This window comes from Gymnogyps californianus, chromosome 2 (genome assembly GCF_018139145.2).
Source record: "Gymnogyps californianus isolate 813 chromosome 2, ASM1813914v2, whole genome shotgun sequence".
Classification (NCBI taxonomy): Eukaryota; Metazoa; Chordata; class Aves; order Accipitriformes; family Cathartidae; genus Gymnogyps; species Gymnogyps californianus.
Genome location: NC_059472.1, coordinates 158,121,729 through 158,142,918, shown reverse-complemented (window position 1 = coordinate 158,142,918; position 21,190 = coordinate 158,121,729). Strand labels below are relative to the sequence as shown.

The following is a 21,190-nucleotide window of genomic DNA, read 5'->3' as shown; positions in this document are numbered from 1 at the left end:
ATGTAGTTCTGTCTGGAAATGCTGTTTTTTAGCAGATGCACATCCTTTCTCTGCCAAAGAAAAAGACCAAATGAGGTAGATTTTTTGACCTATTTTAATTCTCAAAGTTTTTATTTTTTACTTTTTTTAATTTAAATTTTTTTAGGCTTTTTCATGGGTTTTTTTTTTTCAATGTGAAGCCAAACATTTTGAAACTTTTTAAAACTTTTTAGTACAGCCACTTTCTTGAACTTTTGCAGAGATATGACTTTTCAAGGCCATCCTTGCGTTGTGGGTTTTTTTTGTTACAATTGTTATCTTCTACTTTGAAAGCCAATTTCTATACTTGGAGGGGGAGGATAGTAGGTTGTTTCCACTGTCATTCCTTTTGCAATGGATTATATTTCAGGTGAATCTAGTGATGTAAAATTTTTGTAACACAAGGCCTAATTCACCCTTCTGTGTTTAGTTTGCAGTTTCATGTTTATTTTTGGTAACTATGGAAACTTTAGAATTGATGAATTCATCTGCTTCGTATTTCATAGGTATTTCATATTGACAAAATAGGCTGTATGATAACATCTTCTACCAAATTTGCATTTTTGTATTTAACCAGATTTTCAGGGAAGGGAAGTGTGAAAGTTGAATACATTCAGCATTTCTGGAATCGGGCCATGAAATATAGCAGTTGCTACAATTGACTGCCTGAATCACGGATATGGAATAAAAATGGCTAAAACTTAGACAAAGGTTATTATTATAAGCTCTTAAGGTTTGTCCTTTTTTTCCCTTCATTATTGCTGAATATTGCTAGAATGAAAAAATGAATTACACTACGATAGGTTCAGTGTCCATAATGTTTGTTCATTTCTGCTAAAACTATTACATAATTTCCAGGGATGATTGTAAAATTAAAAAGTTTTTACTTGGAAGCCCTATGAGACCTAACGGCACTGTGCCAAATTACTTTTCATTTCAAATATGAGGCTGAAAACTGAAGGTCACTGAGGAAATTTCTCATTTCAGAAACCAAGACATCTGAGCTATCTATCATTCAGATATTTAAACATTGAAATACAGATCCTTATTCTAAATTAGCTAGATATAATAAGCCCTTCCTTACATAATTTCCACCCAAATGTCAAAATAATGTGACTTTAGAAGGAAGTGAAATTCCCATGTATCAAATTCAGGTTAAATTTTTTCAAGAATTCCACATATTTAAAATACAACTTAATTTTACAATAAAACTTATCTTAAACTGGCATTAGCTGCAGTTGCTTCAAATTTGACTCAAACTTAGTAATGATCACCAACATGCAACTTCTCTGGAAGCTCCCAACTCTTTTTAAAGTTACTGATCTATGTATTTAAAATTCAACGTTTTTGAAACAAGAAGGGTGATATTTCAGCACAGACGCACCACAAACCAGTGGTTGCTTGTATTTCGTTTTCCCTTCTTTTGCATGCCCCCGTTCTATTTCCAAAACTCCCCGTACCTGTGAAACTCTGTCCTTTCTGTTTAGTGAAGAGTTCTGCCCGTCCTCATGCTACTTTATCCTCGCACAGTTCCTTTGTCTGTGCGACTGGCTTTTGGTGAATGCATGTGAACTGAGAGCCTGAAGAAGGGACTAGCTGTGTGGATGCATGAGAGAGGCTGTACTTCAGCGAAGGCAGCAAAAAAGAGCCCACAGGGCTTCAGCAGCCAGTAAGCAAGGACCCAGAGGTGTATGGCACTATGGAATATTTGTTTGTGAGTGAGGGTGTAGGTTTTCTTGTGGTTTTTTTTTGTTTTAATGTCTTTAAATGGTTTAAGTGGTAATTCATTCTCAAATGTTTTTAAGTGTTTACAGATATTTTACTTTTTTCCTTAATGAAACGTGTGCTTCCTTTCCTTTTGCCATCTGGCAAATTTTAATTTATCCATGTGGTCCGTAATAAATATTGTTTTTTCAAGCAGCAGCTAGTCTACCCTCCCTGCTCCCATTCCCCAGCCTCCTACTTCTTGTATGCATGGTCACAGGGAATTTTGATATTATGAGGCTATTGACCTCTGAGAGGAGATGTGGACCTGAGTATCTCTTTTACCTTATTTATTCTAACAGTAATTAGGAGATCTAGGAAAGTAGCATTTAGGATAACTGAATTTAATATAGTTCTTCAGTATCTGAAAAATGACAGTTTAGTCAGTCAAATCCTGTTTGGTTTCCTAGAAGACATTAATTGTTTCAAATTATGTTTGTCACGTATGTTGCTTCCTGCAGGGGAAAAAATAGGTTGGGGGAGACTTTTTAATTCCAGGAAGCTTTTTATTTGCCATTTCTCTAAAAAGTTTATCATGCTGTAATCATGTCTGAAATAATATGGTTAAAGTCAGTCCTGTGTGTAACTGACTTGTGAACACACACATTTATTTTTACAGGTGTATAAACCATTTTCTGTCTACAGATGGATTAGTGTATGTGTATGGGTAGCTGTCCTGACAGACATTGTTCCATTGATGTTGTTATATTCTGCACGGCAGATATAAATATACCAGTAAAATTGCTACATAATTTTAAATCAATAGTATGCTTCTAGCATAAATTAACTTTAAGGTTAATCTACTTTTTGTGAAAATTGCTATGTTTGTTAATGTCAGAAGAACCACAGAAGTGACCTGTTAACTAGTTGGTCTGATTTTCCATATTAGAATTTAAAAAAATCCCAGATAAATAACTCGGAGTGTATGCTATTTTTATTAATGTGTGTTTAATTCTGTGAAATACTGCAAACTTGGGTTTCTATCCTGTGGTTTCTGGCTGAGTTAATGAAAACTGTGTATTTTAGGTATAAGGATTTATATGCTTGTTTTTCAGCTTTTGGGGCTTTCACCAGATTTGATTAGAATAAGAACCTCTGTCTTGAAAAAAAAAAAAAATTGTTAATGTTCGAGAAGTGCTTGACAGAAAAGTTCTTAGAGAAGCATTGTGTTTTGTGAATATAGTACTTTGGAAGACACAATTTATTTGAACTTCCTCTTGCAGGCTTCTTTATAGTTTAGCCTTTAATGCCAGATTCCTGAGGCATCTGTGGTATCTGATATCTTCAATGACTACACGAATGATTACAGGGTATGTATTATACCATTTCTGAAACTGAGTCTTTGTTAAAATAGGGCATACCTAGTGAAAAGAGAATGAGACAATTAGTGATATGACAGTGCTCGTGGAAGATGATTAAAATCAAAACTGTAATGGTTACTTAGCTCCTATCATTTCATAAAACTGAGCAAAATCTTGGAAATTGGACAGTTATAAATAATTACAGGTAAATAAATAAAATATTTAAAATAAGGTGTAAGTTTTGTAGTTTTTGGAGTGCTTACTAGCATCAATATAACAAACACTGAAGCCCAAAGTACTTCATCCCAAGTATGTGAGTTTTATCTCATATAATTTAACTAGTCCAGAAATTGATGGTGGCAGAAACATGTTCCCAGGAACTGAGGCATTGGACCTACAGATTTGTTCTGTGCTGACATGCAGATTAGTTACTCTCTTTGCTTCGTGTCTCTGTTCTAAACCAGAAAGTATCTGCAGTCTGTAATAGTTAACGCCAAAGTTTATATATCATCAAGGCACTGAGATACTATAGTGACAAGAACTTACAAAGAGTAACCTTATTTTGCAAGAATGGGAAATAGTTATTTAACTGAGAGCGCCGTCCTTATTTTGCTGTAGGAACTACTACTAAATATTTTTACTAGAATGCTGAAGTTAATACTTTTTTTAGCGTATTTAATTGTCCATCTCTTTAATTTTGCATTTTATATTTTAAGGTCTATGGTGCCACTCCTTCAAGTGATTTCAAGAGGCTCTCCAATGTCTTTAGAAGACTCTAGTCGAATTATCCCTCTCTTCTACCTTTTTAGTTCTTTGTTTAGTCATTCACTTATTTCTATTCATGATAATGAATTCTTTGGTGATCCAATAGAAGGTGAGTTTCAAGCATACTAAATAGCAGTGCTTTGCAAAATGTTTTTGTGTAAGGCTACAGAGTTCCCTGGGCAATGATTTGCTGACATCTGTGGGGAATGCTCTTCTGGGCTGACTTGCTGATAGTCCCTGAGCACTCAGCTGTCAGCTGGCTCTTTCATGGTGATTGCATTTAGAAAAAAGAGAAAAAAAATGATGGTCTGCACCTTGGGAACCCTAGCTTTACAGGGTCTGATATGGAAGTTCTTAATCATGGTAATTTTTAATGAGTTAGTGAAGAGTGAAGTTGTTCTGGACTGAACCTGTAGTCTAATGTAAAAATTTAACATAGCAGGAATCACAAAAGAGAATAAGAGAATATTGTAATTAAAATCATTGTGACTGCTTACAAGACCTGATTGCCTTTATAAATGTATACTCATTCTCTTTTTGGGTGATGTTTCTTTTCTCTATCTTTATATTTTGTGTGTGAATATTAAAGTTCCAATGAAATAAGTGGGTTTTTTTAGTAACAAAATGATAAAAAGTCATTTAAGGAAACTTAAACTTGTTTTATGTAGTTGTAGGTCAAAGACAATCATCAATGATGCCTTTTACACTAGAAGAGCTTGTAATATTATCACGCTGCCTTCGAGATGCATGTTTAGGAATCATAAAGTTGGCTTACCCAGAAACAAAACCAGAGGTTCGTGAGGAATATATTGCAGCATTTCGAAGTGTTGGAGTAACAAAAAATACGGAAATGCAGCAATGTATACAGACGGAACAAAAAAGGTGGATTCAGTTATTCAAGGTAAATTGTGTCAATTTTCAGAACATATTTAAATAAAATTTTCAGGCTTCTGCTGAAGCTATGAGATTAGGGTTTTTTTTCCTCTAATTCTACTTTTAACACAGTTGTTACAAGGAATATGGATTTGGAAAGATTGCTTTTTGATGTGTATGCTAAACTGTGAGTAATTAAATTCTGATAACTGTAACATTTTTTTGCTTCTGGCAACTCTTAATTCTCTTGCTTATCCAGTTTATAAAAAAGTTACTGTATAGAATATAGGTTTTAACTTGGACTCCTATTCAGCAAGGTACTTAAACATGTCATTATAACTTTATGTAGGTGTGAAATTCTAACAATCATATGATTACTCAAGTACTTCTGTATTAGAGGCTTCACTAAATTGGTACCATGCTGTGTTGGTTTTGTTGGTGTTCTACTAAAATTTGTTGATACTACTCCTTTTGGATTTGCTGGAATACTAATGGGATGGTGAATCCGGCTTAGCAAATGTAAACTTAATGTATGTTCTTTCTGGATATCTACCAATGTATTTCTGCTAGTTTTATCCATGGCATCCTACCTAAGACATGAGTTAAGAGAAGCTGAAAACGTTGGCAGGAAAAAACCTAATATAACTGTTGCCGAAAAAAAGGAGTGCTTGACTTGTCATGAAAATTCTGCAGCAAACACATCTAGTCAGCTAAAATTGCTCATTAAAGAAGTGGGAGCAGAAGAAATGCATTTTCCAAATTGAATGCTAGATTTACAGTCTGTTTAATACTGGCGACCTCTCGCACACTAATGTTCAGTTCGAGTCATCAGCTGTCCCTTCAGGTCTTTTTATCACTGCTTTTGTCAAGCTATCTATTTAATTGAAAGAAGTTAATTGAATGAAAATGATCAACTAAGCTTGTATTAATATTGCTAATGGAACTTTCTTCTTGGCCATGTTTGGAGAAAGATGTCATGCTAGACTTTAGGAAAGGCCCATTAAGGCTTGCACTTAACCTGATGGGCTAATTAAGGAATGCTTATTCATTCTACAAGTCTAAGATAGCCTCTATCCAGCCTATTCTGCCTGATTTTACAACACATTTCACTTATGAGCATAAGCATTAATAGCAGTGAGAGTAACTGATAATGTTTTGATTGCATTGAATACAGTCCTAATGCACCACTGAATTTGTAATTTGCACGGATTGATCTAATATATGTTTGCACAATTTAATTTAATTACTTGTCTTTAAATTGCCAAATAAACTTTCGATTTAAAGGTCACAAGTGAAAACCCCAGTATGTCTATTTTTCTAAGAAGGACGGCATGCTAGGGGTATTTTTATGTATGCAGTTTATATCATGCCATCTTCTTTTTCTTCTCTTTAGTTTGTCATATTTAATCAATCTTTTTATAAGCTGCTTACATTTCAGGTGAATTTGATCACATTTTGCTGTCATTCAGAAAGTTGTAAAATCCTGAGTTACTCTATCCCACTTTGGCAGTCAGGAATTAAACTCGTAGTGGAACTATCTAAACTCGATGTACTCATACTGTTTTCAGAAGCCAGGGTTGTCTTCCATTAGCTGAATTACAAATGTAAATCTTGAGGGTATCTCGAACGCTCTGGTTCTACTCAAAAAAATAGCTAATAACAAAGCTTCCCTTGTTTACTCCTTCAGACACTTATTGTTACAGATAAAAATTCAACACAGCTGAAGTTCATCTCATCAAGAAGACTATTGTACACAGCACTGAGTCTTTCCTGAGGGCAGCTTCAAAATAGCTTCTTGCCAGTAAGCAGGCAGCAGTATCTTCTTCCAAATCATTAAAACAAAGCTAAAGTAGTTCATTGTAAATTTAAGTAGAAAATACTTTTCTTTCTTTTACACTATGTCAAATATATGAGAGATTTATCTTTGCTAAAGCTTTTGCAAGCTGCCTGTAAAGAAAAAAGCATGTTCCTTCCCTGTCATCTATGCTTTTAATTTCTTTTCTTTTTTCTTTTAATTTCTCACACTTGTTTTGCATATTTTCTATGCCAGTGGTGTCTAATGAAATGCATTCATATATATATATACACACACAGACACAAATACAGGCTTTACTTCTGCAAGGTAATGGTAAATCTGAAAACAGTGAAACTGCTGACAATGATGTGTGTATTTGCTAACAGACTGGAGGTCTTTGGTAAGATTTACATGTGAAAACGTCTTTATTCAGCAGAATCCCCCTTTTTTGGCTTGGTATAATATTGAATAATGTAGTCAACTGTTACAGATTCCATAGAAGGACTTAAGTTATGAGTACAAGAAAATGGATTTTGTCAAATAAAATAATTATTTCACCATCTTGAGTTAATCCTATGAAATTAAATTGCTATTTTTGCTGAATTTTAGTTTTGAATGTTACTTGCACTTGGCACTTTATTGGAAAGAAATCCGCATTTTAATATTATTTATTGAAGTGGGTCTTTCCTTTCAATGAAATACATACCTATAAAAAATTTTACAAAGGAGTCCTGAGTTTAGATTGCTAGTGTTCTCAGTACCCATGCATTATGTAGAAGGAACTCCAATCTCACCTAATTTGATTCAGCTTCCCATAACGATTCTTTAACTGCTTGTAAAATATTTTATTAGCATGGTCTTCACGAGGATAATTTTTTCTGACCCCCCTCCCCCTTTTTTTTTTATCTTTTTCTTATGTGTAGTGGTAATGGGACCACAGAGCTTCAGTGACTCATCTAACCTGCACTGAATTTTATAAGGGCAGGGTGATGAAAATTCCCGTGTAATCAGACAGTTCCCTTAATAGCATTCTTTGTTCTGTCTTTATTCAAGAGGATACTGTACAAACTGGATCTTAAAAGGTCTTTTGTGTAGTATCTAGACACAGAGTCCTTTAAGAAGGCCCATTAAACTCTTTGTTACTCTTGACACCTGCCCATTAAGACTGCCTTTTAGCAAGATAACTTCAGAAAAGCTTTGTGTATGTTTTTTTCTATTCATTTCTCAAGTGCTGTAGTTCTAAGTTGCAAAACAGATGGCTGTTCATTGTAGCAGTGATAACGTCTTTTTAGGCTAGTAATTTAATATTCTGTTGATTCTACTTAATTATGTTTTATGTAGCGTTGGGCTAAGTTGGTTCTGCTTTGGAGAGAAGGCATGCAACCGAGTATAACAATTGTGCTTGAGATGGAGTCAGCCTCCCAATTTTGTTATGAAGATGTGCATAAACTAGCTATCTATTCAGTTTTCTCATTTTCTGACTGTATGGTTATAGTAATTACCTTTCATCTTTTGAATTCCTTGTGAATAAAAATGAATTAAACATAGTGGTTTAAGCTAAGGTGCTTGTGGTTGGATGAAGTACAGGTGTACGCATCATCACCTGCTATGGTTCAGCTGATAAGCAAAAATTTATTAAACCACTGTTACTAGGTGGTTTTCAGGTAAATGCTTATACCTTCTGTTGGAAAAGGGCTTATGAACTTAACACACTAAAGGGCTTTTACCTAACACATTTTAGTTTGTAAATAACATTACAATAATACAGTATATATGTGCATATTACATGAAAATTACAACCAGCCACCGCATACATATTTTTAGGACTGTAGGTGCTTTTTGTGCTTCTTATGGTGATCACCATAAGAATATTTGGTAACCATCCTTTTTCTGGAAATGGTCATCTTTGTAATCTGCTTTCATGGCTGTTGGGACTAGGCCCTTCTCAGGAGTGATTTTTAGTTTCTGAATCTGGTATGTTGGATCCTTTAACAATCTTACCGTAGGGTTTACTGTACAGTATAAACAACTGAGCTAGTGACACTAGGATCTGTTTTAATAGAGACAAGAACTTTGAGGGTACAGTTTGATAAATTGTTAGCTATTTCTGGATGAGATGATCTTTTTTTCTCTAGCCAACTTTGAAAACGCTAACAAATATTCATTGACAAGAAAAGGAGCCTGTAGTGTCTTTTCAGATGTAGAACTTTACCCTTAAAAATAACAGCATTTGTTTTTTTCACATGGACAATCACCTCAGTATCTGGTGAGGTGATATCATCAGCAGATACTTATGATTCCTCTGAGGCACTTTTAGCTGGAAATGCTTTAGTTTGTTAATGCAGCAACCAGTAGTCGTCAGTCTTTCATGTACTTTAGAGATGTAGCTTCTGTTGTTATGTTTTGCTGCCAATTTAATGCTTCTGCCCTCTCCATATCTACTTTTTGAAGTTGATGTTGGCTTTTGTACAGTTTGGCCATTGAGAAGCACATCACGCGATCTTCTACTGGCTAGTTAGTTAAGTTTATTGACTATAGGCAGAAATACCCACTGTTTATTAGTTGATCCTTCACATTTGCCTAGTGTGGAGTGATACATGTGACCTTTGTCTTGAGACAGCAAGAAAAAGTTCCATTCTTCTGTGGAGCATTTTCATTGAAAAACAATGCACAGAAATTTAAGAATCTTCCTCCTTGTGGACAAAGAAAACCTACAAATCAGCCAGATTGTTCGGAATCTCAGTTTTGGAATGAGAGGTAGTAAAGAATAGCTATATAGCTCCCTCTTGTAAAACATACATCTATTCACGTGTATTATTTCTGAAAACCTGTGTAAGCAAAAAAGAAAAAAAAAAAAACCTATGTAAAAGACCACTGTATAAATTACCTGGTTAGATGTTACTTTCTTTAAATAAGTAACTTAATGCTGGTAATGATTTGCTTAGGCTTCCCTGAACTGGCATACAACTTTTTAGGTGTGCAGGGTAGTTCTAGGATTACTTAGTCCTAGGTAGTCCTAGTTCTTAGATTTTGGAATGAGACTTTAATAAGCCAATTTTTTTTGATGACTTACAAGTGAACCACAATTACTTACTCACATTCTAAGGTATTTAAGAGCAAGTTTTTATATGTTAAAAATAAGTAACAATTTCATACATTACTGAAATATTTTTTTTTTTTTTAAGTTTTTGCTTGTGGATTATACAGTTTCATTCACAGTGCTAAATGTATGTTGAATGTATGTTTCTGACACCTAGGTCATCACAAACTTAGTGAAAATGTTGAAATCTAGAGATACAAGGAGAAATTTCTGCCCACCAAATCACTGGCTCTCAGAACAAGAAAACATTAAAGCAGATAAGGTAAAAGTAATATCTTTTTTCCACATAGCCTTACAGGTGCCAAAGTTTCAATGGTAAAGTGTTTGATTCCTGACAGTATCAGTGATGTTGATGTTGCGCAGATTTAGTGTGGTTTAAAACCTGGAGTAACGCTGCTTTTCTCTAATGTAGAAGTCTTGCATCTGTTAAGAAACTTTTACGTTAAATCACGTTTCCAATCCATAAAGTAGAACTCGCTCTACAGTGTGACAGTGTAAGTCCTCTGCATTTATAACAGAGGAGAATTGAAAATCTGGTAGCATTTTGTTGCATTTTATTTTCTAGTTATTTGAAGTAATTCTCATAATAAAAATGGTAAATAAAAGAATTGCTCTATAGTGGGGAAAAACCCCTCAAAATTCTCTTCCAAAATGAAAGGAAATTCAGTAGCATTTTCTGTACTTACCTCACCTAGAAATTACAGTTTTTTTCTAAGAGCTTTTGAAAAAAATGGCATTGAGCTTAAAAAGTGAGTATGTGCGTGCAAAAGAAAATGCTAATATGAATGTGCAAGTACATCCTTTGAATCATTGAAAACTTGGATCTTAAGAAGCTAGTTACACCTCAGGTAGACTACCTTGCACTGTTAGATGTCTTAACAGTTGGAATTTTTGCATGGAATAGTTAACAGTGAAGTTTTCTGTTTATTTTTGATGATTGCGGATTTGTTTGCCTTGTGTTCAAGATTTCCATTTCTTTGTGTGACAGTTCTTTGTAATTCTTAGGAAATAGCACCTACACACCTTAGAGAAAGTAGTAGTAGTCTTAAACTGTGATGCTAACCTGATTCTCAGTACAAAGTAAACAGAATTTTTTTGACATCTCAAAATTCAAACTCAGCTTCTCTAGTGTCTTAAATACCAGAATTTAATGTAACATTGCATGGCATTTTTAAATGATACATGGACTTTATATTACATTGTTGTTAATTTTGCAGCTCAGCTTTAAGGCACAAGTGTAAGGAGGAGTGATTAGAAATGGAGATACGTAGGCATTCAGGCACACTCTTGGATGTGACAATTTTAGGTATTTACTATGTAATAGTAAATTGTAATACGTAATTTGATAATGTTTAACTGTAAAACACTGTTAATTTATTAGGTTACACAGCTGTATGTGCCATCTGCTAGACATGTCTGGAGAGTCAGAAGAATGGGAAGAATAGGACCATTGCAATCTACTTTGGATGGTAAGATGCTGTCTATGCAATTTTTGCTTTATTAAGTCAAAATAACAGTTTGCCTTACGCAATGAAAATCTACCTTTTATAGAGCTCGGTTGAGTATTTTGTATAAAAGTCTCAATGATAGCCGAAAGCAAGGCAATCTTTCATAATTTTGTTTCAGATATTTTAAAAAATGTATATTTGTATACACATGTGTGTATGTCTTTAGAATATTTAATGCATAACAGCTTTCCCCAAGCTTCTGCTGGCATTGGTGAGGGGAAATGATGAGGTGGACAAATGATACGTGTTAAAAATGTACGTATTAATATGTATAAAAGGCAGTTGCATGAGATACAAAATTAATAAAGTTGCAGATGATGTAAAGCATTGAGGTTTTGCTTTTACTGCATGCAATACAGAAATTTCTTTATTATATATTAAACTGTAACAAACAAGCTTTAGGTACCATGATAAGTATTAATTGCTGTTTATAAATATTGTCTCTAATTAGATAAGGCAGAAACCTAACCCCTTGAATTACTCAAATTATCTGGACTTTATGGAACTTCCAAAGAAAGATGAGAGAATTGGACCAACTTAGCAATCAGGGTAAATTTACACTAGTTTAGTTGTGCCAATATGCTTTCTCATGTAGACAGTCTGTTTCTTTCAGCTCTTCATACCTTTGTAGCTTCACTATTCTAGAATTTTACCTTGCTATGGTCAGGTAAAATAATCATTAAATCACTAATACTTGTGAAGATTTAATAATGAATTAAAAATGGGGCCTTTAAGCAGCAAAATGATTCATCTATGAGAGTCCATACTCTCTTTTAAGATGATGTAATCTGCTTGAGTATCTTAGCCAGATATAGTAGATCGTTTAGAGAAGACCATAGCCTTTGAATGCTGCCATAGAGTTGTACAGAATTAAGGGCTTTGTCCAAGGTTGAAACCTAAGGACTTCTTACAATGATATTTTTTATTTGAATAGCCATGATGGTATAAGTTTACTTTCATTACCTTATTAGTCTACTTGCCAGATAACAACTAGTTGGTCCAGTGTAAGCACTCCTCAGAATTTTGAATCGAATATTTTTTCAGCTTAGTTTCTCTCTTTGGAAGTCGCCTATTCTAAGTGATTGATAATATGAGATCTTAAAAGCAGGTGTTTTAGCAAAAATTGCCAGGCTTCAACAGGCTTGTATCCTGTACATCTTATGGACTCCACATCAGTAATCCCTGTTTCTTCCGTTGACCTACATGGCTCTTGACAGCTATGCTGTCTTGATGTTCTCCACTGTCAGACCTGTTCCACGTTTCTTACTTCCAGATTCTCCCCCATGCTACTAGTCTACTAGTCTCCTTCCCCTCATACATACAGTGTCTTGAGCTCTCTCCCTTGTCTTCCTTCCCCTAATAGCACCATTTCCCTCCGTTTCATTAGTTGCCTCGGTCTGGGCAGTTGGTGGGTAAGGAATGCACGTGCTGTGGTTGGTGCGGAGCAGCTACACGCCCTCATTTTGCTGACTGGCTGTCAGACAAGCTGACACACTGAACAGAGCACATAACTGAGCTCTCCTTGCTGTTTCTGTGATCATGTCACTAAAGGAATTTCTCTTCTCTATCCAGTTGAAAATTTTCACAAAACTTAGTATTTTTGAATCTCCTGTTCTCTGTCAAAGTTAAAATTCAGCTGGTTAGCTCAAAAGGTGTGTTGGAGGCAGGATGATGAGGAAAGATGACACAGCATGTTCATGTAAACCTCGTTTTCGTATGAAATCAGGCTAAAAAAAAAATGCAATCAACATGCATGTGTGAAAACAAGCAGGTAACAAAGTACACATGACTTGTTTTAATCCCTCTTGACTCCATATGGGTTAAAGCCAATTAGCATGAAAGTACTGCTGAATCACATATGGTCATGTTTATTTGTGCTTTTTCATTTACTTAAATGGCAGACTCGTGAGTTCTAAATGCCCTCTGTATTGATGACTCAATCTCATATTTCTCTTTAAAGAAAGAAGCTGTGATGGAGAAATGCAGATAAAATTGACTAATTGACTGGAATAATTGAACTGTTGAAGTCATGTAGTAGTTTACCTTTGCTGTACATGCACTTTTTATTTAAAATGCTTTTAACTGTTAGCTTAATAGGCTGCATACATTGACTTTAATTAAAAATGTTTACTAAGTAAACTAAGGGTAATCACAGATAAGCATTTTATCAGAAATTCCAAAGGCTTGCAATGTTGAAACCTGCCCCAAATGAATATACATCAAGTATAGTGATGTTTTGGGTCACATCATGTTAAATTGGTGCTTAAAATATCCCTACTTAAAGTGCTTTGAGGATTAAAAAAAAACCAAAAAAAACCCATTGAAGTGATGTCCAGTTGCAGAAGAGGAGCAAGATGCTAGTCACCACAGGTAGGAGCCAAAGGAAAAATGTGAAACTGTCGTCATAAACTTCCAGACTGGGTAGTAACGTGAAGCATTTACTTCAGTTTTGTAATATGATCTATAAATAGTCTAGACTCTGGAGTCTTTTTTTAATAAGGTGGTTATTAAACATGAAAATGAAGCAACTAAGGAGTCGTGGGTTTTGTTTCCTCTGTAGACTGAAGCTAGGTGGACCTTTAACCACAGTGTCTAGTCTGTGAGCAATACCATTTTTTTTTTTTTGCTGCAGTTAATTAATTTACAGTCAGATATGTGCTCAGCAACTGAGTTTCTTCCCATGAAGTTACAGCAGGATTGTCACTTCTACTGTGCATCACCCAAAGTTGAGTTGTTTCCTAAAAACATCCTCTGTGGGTATAAGAAGACTCAAGGGAGCTGCATGGTAGCTTGGGAACCGCATGTGCTTGAGTCTCTCTGTTGCTGTGGCTTCTTGAATTCTTTTCTAATCATTTTTCTTAAGCACATTATACAATTTCTTGATGTTCTTTTCACTATTTCTGCAGTGACTAGGATCTAATGTGATCACTGTGACCTTGCTGTTGGGAGAGAAAACCCATTGAAATAAATGTTATCTTTCTGTTGGTTTCATTAGATTTGGTTTAATTCTCAGTTTTTATGCCTAAAATGATTTGATTGAAAGTAGATGTTGTAGTTGAAAGCACAGTAACTTTAAACTATTTTGATCATTGGGATGGGAATGTTGTGTATTCCTGCAATGAAAATTCTAATTACTTACAACTTCTTAATTGTCTTCTATCATGTATTTTTTCTTAATTGAAAAATTAAAATGTCAGTCATAAGAAAAGAACTTTTTTTTCTTCTGAATACAATAAAAAATACAGGAGTACTTATTTTTATACGCATTTTGTTTTCAGTGTGTTTTCACTACTTATATTTCAGTTTGCCTGTAGAAACTAATGTTTAAAGAAAGGTAAGGCTTTGTGTGACTGTTTAGTAAATAAACTATTTTAATGTATGTATTTTTATACAAACTAAATTGAGTCACTTCATACAAAATAAACTGTTTAAAAAAATGTTCTTTCCAAAATTTTTAAAATTATTATTTCTATTTTAAGTGGGTTTGGAACCAGCACCTCTTTCTGTATCTGAAGAACGACAACTTGCAATTCTGACTGAGCTACCTTTTGTAGTTCCTTTTGAAGAAAGAGTAAAGGTACCTAATTTCTAATTTAATATGCAATTGGTTTTTTAGCTTTTTGTTTTCAATAAGTGTAAAAAGAGCACTTAGCTAAGTAGAAACTGGATTGTTTTCCTACAGAAGGATATGACAGGCCATACTGTTTTTCTTCAGTACTTGTGGCAACTGAACATTTGAAGTTAATTACTTTTATCTTCTTTTACTAGTTATATTACCCTTTATAATAATTGCATTAAAATTAGAAACATGTATTCCAAGCTATATGAGAGCAGCTGTAAGTTTATAATAAACTGCAGTCCTGATTCAATGACTGATCTAGGTGATTGCACCCTCTTGTGGTAAGTAGAGCACTAACTAGTCGTGTGTCTGTAATAAACAGATTGCAAGGTCAAGACTGGAGACTTTTGTGCAGTGGGTGGCTTTACTCAGAATGAGATGATGGATGTCCATTTTGGGAAAATAACGCCCAGAGATTAAATTTCTGCATTCATAGCTGAGTAGCTGAACTTTAATAGAGTATGTAGTTTAAAACTTGGGAAATTCTTATACTATTGGATTTGCTTTTGAATGTTTTCTAGATTTTAAATATGTAATTGTTAGTTCTATTACCGATTTCAGTTTACATCATATATTTTTTTTAAAGCTATTATTCTGTTTTGCACATTTTTTTTCTGAACTGCTTTTGTGGTCAACAGTATCAATTACTTAAAAACTGCTCCCTGAGTTGACTTGGAAACATTAAGTTGCAAGACACCATCAAGGGAATGAAGAATAGTTCCACAGGGAAAGTAAATCGGTATTTGTCAAAAAAGACAGTGGCAGCTTTGGTAGAAAAGAAGTGTTTTTTCCAGGCTTCTGTGAAACAGTTGTTCCAATAAAACATCTTAATCCTGTATGGTAATATTGCACTAGGATTACAGGGAAACAATTGGAATTGACCTCAAGCAGGTCACGATTTAGTCACTGTCTACGACCTCTGGACTTTTAAAGCTATGTTGAGATGTATACATGTTAAGTTTCTGGAATTCATAAAACCTTGTTTGGTTTTATCACAAAAACTGAAATAACAATTGGATGAGAGCTTGGAGAGAAGGATAAAGCTATAGGCTGAACTTTTATAGTTCAAAGAGGAGATCCTGTGATACTGCTTTTTGGACCAAGTATGGTCCTTTTTGTGTAATAGTGGGAGTCAGCATCCTTTTGGAGTCTCCCACTGCCCCTGCAAAACAACTTGCAATAAGGGAAGAAGATACCTTATCATGGTCTGGTGTTTTTTGTTTTTGTTTGGGGGTTTTTGGGTTTGGTTGTGTTTTTTTTTTTTTAACTTTCGACTAGTTGCCATCTATTACGCTGTAATTTAATGTGGTAATACAGCTCAATCTTGTTTCCATGTGTGGGTTGTTCCATGTGTCCTTTCATTTTCTGACTTCTTCATGAGATTTTACCTTGAATTACCATATGCGAGATACTCTTACAAGCAATTACTGAGTCCAGTTTCATGGTAGGCTCTTCAGCCTTCTGACCCCGGGGGATGTTATCCTCTTTAGCCTTAAGGTACATTGGTGTGCACCTTTCAATCTGATATTTACCTGTGGGAGGTAATGAATCCAATTTGTATCAAGTGCCTTGGTTCTCACTTACTTAAGCCATACTTTTGTCAGCTTGCCTATGGTGATGTTACTTCCTATGATATGTACTTCAATCAGCATTGCTTACTTTTCCATGTGTTAGTCTGAAGTCACTGTAAATGCTTCAGTTATGCGTTAGGGTTCTTATTTTCAGGGCTAACATATGCGTTAACATTGGATTATATAGGAGCCCAGACTCTGTGTCAAGAAGAATTTTGCTATGAGATATACCTCCACGCGATTCTTTCCATCTAGTGTTGTGTAGCAATAGTTAATAAACTGTATCTAGTGATACTTCTGGAAAGAGAATGGTGGTGAGCATATTCTCATGCCCTGTACATAAAAAGAAGGTGTCTGTGGCTGTGTGTCTTGATGTTGTAGAACTGTAGAAAAATTTAGGTCAGAAGGGACCTCTGGAAGTACTCTAGTCCACATCCTTCCTCATACAGGAATAACTTCAGAGTTGGATCGGGATGCACAAGGACTTGTCCAGATGAGTTTTGACTGTCTCCAAAGATGGAGATTTCACAGACTCTTCGTGTAACCTCTTCCGATACTTAATCACTCTCATTACAAATTTTTTTTTCTTTATGTCCATTCAGCATTTCTTTTTCTGCAGCTTATGACTATTTTCTCTTGTCTTCCTCCTGTGTACCTTAGGGAAGAATCTGGCTTTGTCTACACTATAATCTTCCTGGTTGGAGAGCATCTTCTCCACTAGCTACAGTTGTCCATAGAAACAGTAGATTTGAGACCTTACTCTAGCTTTGTCTGCTGTTGTCAGATTTTCTTCTTTCATGGTAAATTTGTTGTTCTTAAACGTCCCTGGAGACTTACTTAATCTTTAGTTAAGAAAGCTGTCTGTGATACTATTGGGAGATTACATCCCTTGGAAAACGTAATAGACTATTTATTGAATATGGGAAAGATGCAAGAGAGGATGTAGTAAACAGACACTCCCTGGATTGAGAGTATTTTGAACATTATTATAGGTTAGACAACCCCCTCCCATGCTACATCTTGGCATAGAAACACAGTTAGCTACAGTTACTCTTTGGGTGAACTGTAACAGGTTCCTGTTGTGAAGACTTGCAAAGGGACAATGTGAAGTTCAATTTGTACTTCAGCTGGCATTATTTTTTTTTAATTGGTATGATGCTCTGGTTCTTTGTTTAATATGGCAGTGCTATCCACTATTTTGCTTTGAATTGCTTGCTCACTGCTCCTCAGAGGAGAACTGATACCTAATTCTTGTTACTGGAAATGTTACTAAGCATTACAAAAAAGACAAACACTTATTTACTAGTATTGAGGATTGCCTCCGTGTGCGCAAAATACTCGTGACTTTTTCCCTTTGTTTTTGAATACTTTGCATTTCAGAACTCTGAAAGTTAGGGAGAGGAAACTGGAATCGCTGACACAATGTCTGTAGATGTGCCTCTTTATGTAGAAAGAACTGAGGATGATGTCTTAGCATGAAAAAGTTTTTTGCATGTCTGTCCGCTCTCGTTCCCTCCCCTGGGACATGGCTCTGTATTATGTTTCTGCAGCTTAATGAGAGAGAACACAAATCACTTGAAAGTGAGTGCCCAGAAGCAACTCAAAGGACAGTAATAGTAGTGAATAACCATCTCTCATTGAATATTTAGATCTGCACAATGACACAATTTCTCTTTTCACTCATTTTAACAGATTTTTCAAAGACTCATCTATGCTGATAAACAAGAAGTTCAAGGAGATGGGCCATTTTTGGATGGAATTAATGTCACTATCAGAAGAAATTATATTTATGAAGATGCTTATGATAAACTTTCTCCTGAAAATGGTAGGTTTACAGTTATCATCAGCTTGTTTATAACATTTAACCATTCTTACCATGTAGTTACATATTTGCTCACTTGTGTAGGATGTTAAAAGTATATCAGCTCTGAGGTGTGAAAGTTCTTATAAATTTCCTTGTTTTTATGTAAAGTAATTCTCATCCACATTCTTTCTGATTATTGCAGTCTCATTATCTTTAACACACCCTTCCTTAGTTCAAACCTATTTTTATGGGGCTTTTCTTCCCATTTACTTGTCCAAATAACTGTACTTTGTATATTTATCTATGTAGTTCATTAAATATTATCTGCTTTGGTAATCTGTGTCAACAAATATATGTAGACTGCACAGGATTTGCTAGGTACAGTGTAGCTGATAAGGATAATGCTGTGCACTTTGTAGTGATAGTACGTAGTAGTATGTATTTTACCACATTGATTTAAATCATACCTTAGTGTGAATTTGTGTGAGAGCAGCTGCTCTAGAAGCCAAAATTCCAATGTAGATAAAGCCTGCCAAAATCAACTCCTATTAGTTATATGGTATTTTTGCATATAAAAAGAATATTTGCCAAATACTTGAAGTTTGCCATGTGCGTCTCACCTGCTGTGCCATGTAAGTTCCCTCCTGGAGAGCTGCCTAGTTTAGAGAGGAAGAAGAGGTGTTGGTATTCTTGGTTTGTATAAAACTACTGGAGATCATGCCTTTTCTTAATTTCCTTTATTCTGGTAGTATTAAAGATACTATTCTATTTATAAATAGGATTTTGTATTCTAATACCTGTGTTTAAAACTGTAACTACCTAAAAGAGATACATTTAGACTAATTTTTTTTTTTTTTTTTAAATTAAGTACAAATTAAGTTCTCCTGTTTTTGGAAAGTTTTAAAGGCTAATCAGGAGATGTCACTGTATAATTGTCTGGAAATTAGATGTGCAATTGACTGTTTAGCCTCTTTCCTAGTGGTTGTGAATAGTTTCATCGTACTAAGTTTAGTATGAGTCAGTAACTAGTTTCTTAAAGAGAATGATGAAATGGAATTGGAAAATAGAAAAAGTGGAGTCTATTGTGTTCTCCTTCCCTCCCCCCGAAATGTATGAAAGTACAATTCAGAAACTGCAGTTTAAGCTTTTGAATAATGCAATGTCAAGTAATAGGCAAGTCAACCTATTTGTTTAATAAGAAGATAGCTTTAAATGAGAAGCACGTTTTCTGTGAAGACTACATTTCAACTTCATGTAGTTTTATTAAACTAAGAAAACAGTTTTAGAATGCGTGTTTCCTAAACTTAATCTACAGTCTGACAATCTGGGTACTGGGATGTATTCCACCATTAGCAAGGTCACAGGCAATATGAAATTGAGGGGAATAGTCAATAATACTGGAAGGTCAGGTTGCCACTCAGATGGCCCTCGACAGACTGAAGAAAAGGGCTTACGGAAGCCTCATGAAGTTTATGAAAGACCAAAGCTAAATCCTGTACCTGGGCTGTAATAACCCCCGTGTAGCAGTACAGACTGAGCACTGACCGGCTAGAAAGCTGTTTTCAATAAGGGACCCCAGCGTTCCTAGTGGACAACAAATTGAACAAATAAAGAGTTCCCCTTGGTGAGATGAAAGCTAACTGCATAATGGGCTATATTAGCAAGAACATAGCTCACAGTTTCAGCACTGATGAACTGTGTCCAGCTTTGGGCTTACCAGTACAAAAAAAGACATTAACATACAAGAATGTGTCCTGCAGAAGGCCACCAAGGTGATACAGGGGACATGGCATATGAGGAGAAGCTGTAACTTCACTGCAACTAGGAGGTTACAGAAGTCAGTTTGATAAGGTGCAATGGTGAAATGTAGCAGCAAGGGGAATTTTTACTGGACATATATAGAAAAAAAATTTCACAGTGAGGCTTGTTGAGCACTGAAATGGGCTGTCCAGAGAGGCTGTGAAATCTCCATCCCTGGAGAACTCAAATAGATCAAGGCACTGAGCATCCTGATCTAACTTGGAAATTGGCCTTGCTTTGAATATGGGGATTTTGGATTATGAGAGATCTCTTCCAACCTGAGCTGTTCTGTGATTCTGTCAAGCCTTCTGTTCAGCAAAAAGTTTTTGTATCAGTACAAAATTTATCTGCATATACATGTATATAGTTCCAGATAATGTTTTTAGGAAGAAAATTACTCATAAAACAGTGACAAGGGAGAACCCAATAAGCTTGTAGCAAGGCATTTGGAAGTGGAGTAATCTCTAGGTGAAGATTTCTGTCTTGTTTCCAGGTACAGAGAAGCCATAGTGGTAGTTGGCCGCTGAAGTCTGAAAATCTGTTTTTCTGCATGTGTGCATGACACACCATGTATACGCACACATATACACAGACACACACATATATATACAGTGCTATCTAGTACTGTACTAGTGCAGCATTAGTGCTATTTAGAATCAATAAAGACTAAATTAGAAGGTTGGACTTCGTTTTAAAAAAAGCTGGTATTCTAAGACAGTATAATTTTTTGAAATAATTTTAGTTCTGGAGTAGGTCAGGCACCACGTGGGAGAGCAGAAAAGAAGAAAATCCTGAAAATTGCAAGAGAGACAATTTCAAGACTATAGACTGAATTGATTAAAATCGATCTGGGAGATTGAACAGGTGATAGGTGAGGTCCTAGAATTGATCAGGAGAGAGTGAAGAACATTGATTTGGAAGAGGCATCCAGTTTGTCTACTGGCCCTGAGAAGAGAGGTGTTCAAAGTTAATGTTTCCGTAGTACCTTAACTGAGATCATTAAGAAAACAAGCTTGGAATAGCAGAAATGTAGTAGGTTGGTTCCTGTGGGTTTATATTTTTATTTGGTTGTCATATGCTTAATAATGTGCAAGCATTTCTCAATTTTCCCCCCACCCCTGTGACAGGAATTTTCAGAATATTCCATAGTAGCCTCCAGTGGACTCCAGTAACAGCTTAGTTATATTGTACATGTGTGAGTTATAAAACTGAACTCTTCATTTCAGAGATTGCACTAACTTGGGGTCCACCTCTACCTGGTCACCTGTTTTG

General features: G+C 35.3%; 1 protein-coding gene across 1 annotated transcript in view; it reads left to right on the top strand.

Moving 5' to 3' along the window:
* The window catches only part of UBE3C (ubiquitin protein ligase E3C), a 79,295-nt gene that overhangs the window by 27,088 nt on the left and 31,017 nt on the right, over window positions 1–21,190 (top strand). Inside the window, exons 11-17 of the mRNA XM_050915866.1 lie at window positions 3,006–3,092; window positions 3,800–3,957; window positions 4,517–4,749; window positions 9,774–9,878; window positions 10,998–11,085; window positions 14,604–14,701; window positions 18,007–18,139. Coding sequence (XP_050771823.1) covers window positions 3,006–3,092; window positions 3,800–3,957; window positions 4,517–4,749; window positions 9,774–9,878; window positions 10,998–11,085; window positions 14,604–14,701; window positions 18,007–18,139 — 902 coding nt within the window. The remainder of the gene's footprint in view (window positions 1–3,005; window positions 3,093–3,799; window positions 3,958–4,516; window positions 4,750–9,773; window positions 9,879–10,997; window positions 11,086–14,603; window positions 14,702–18,006; window positions 18,140–21,190) is intronic.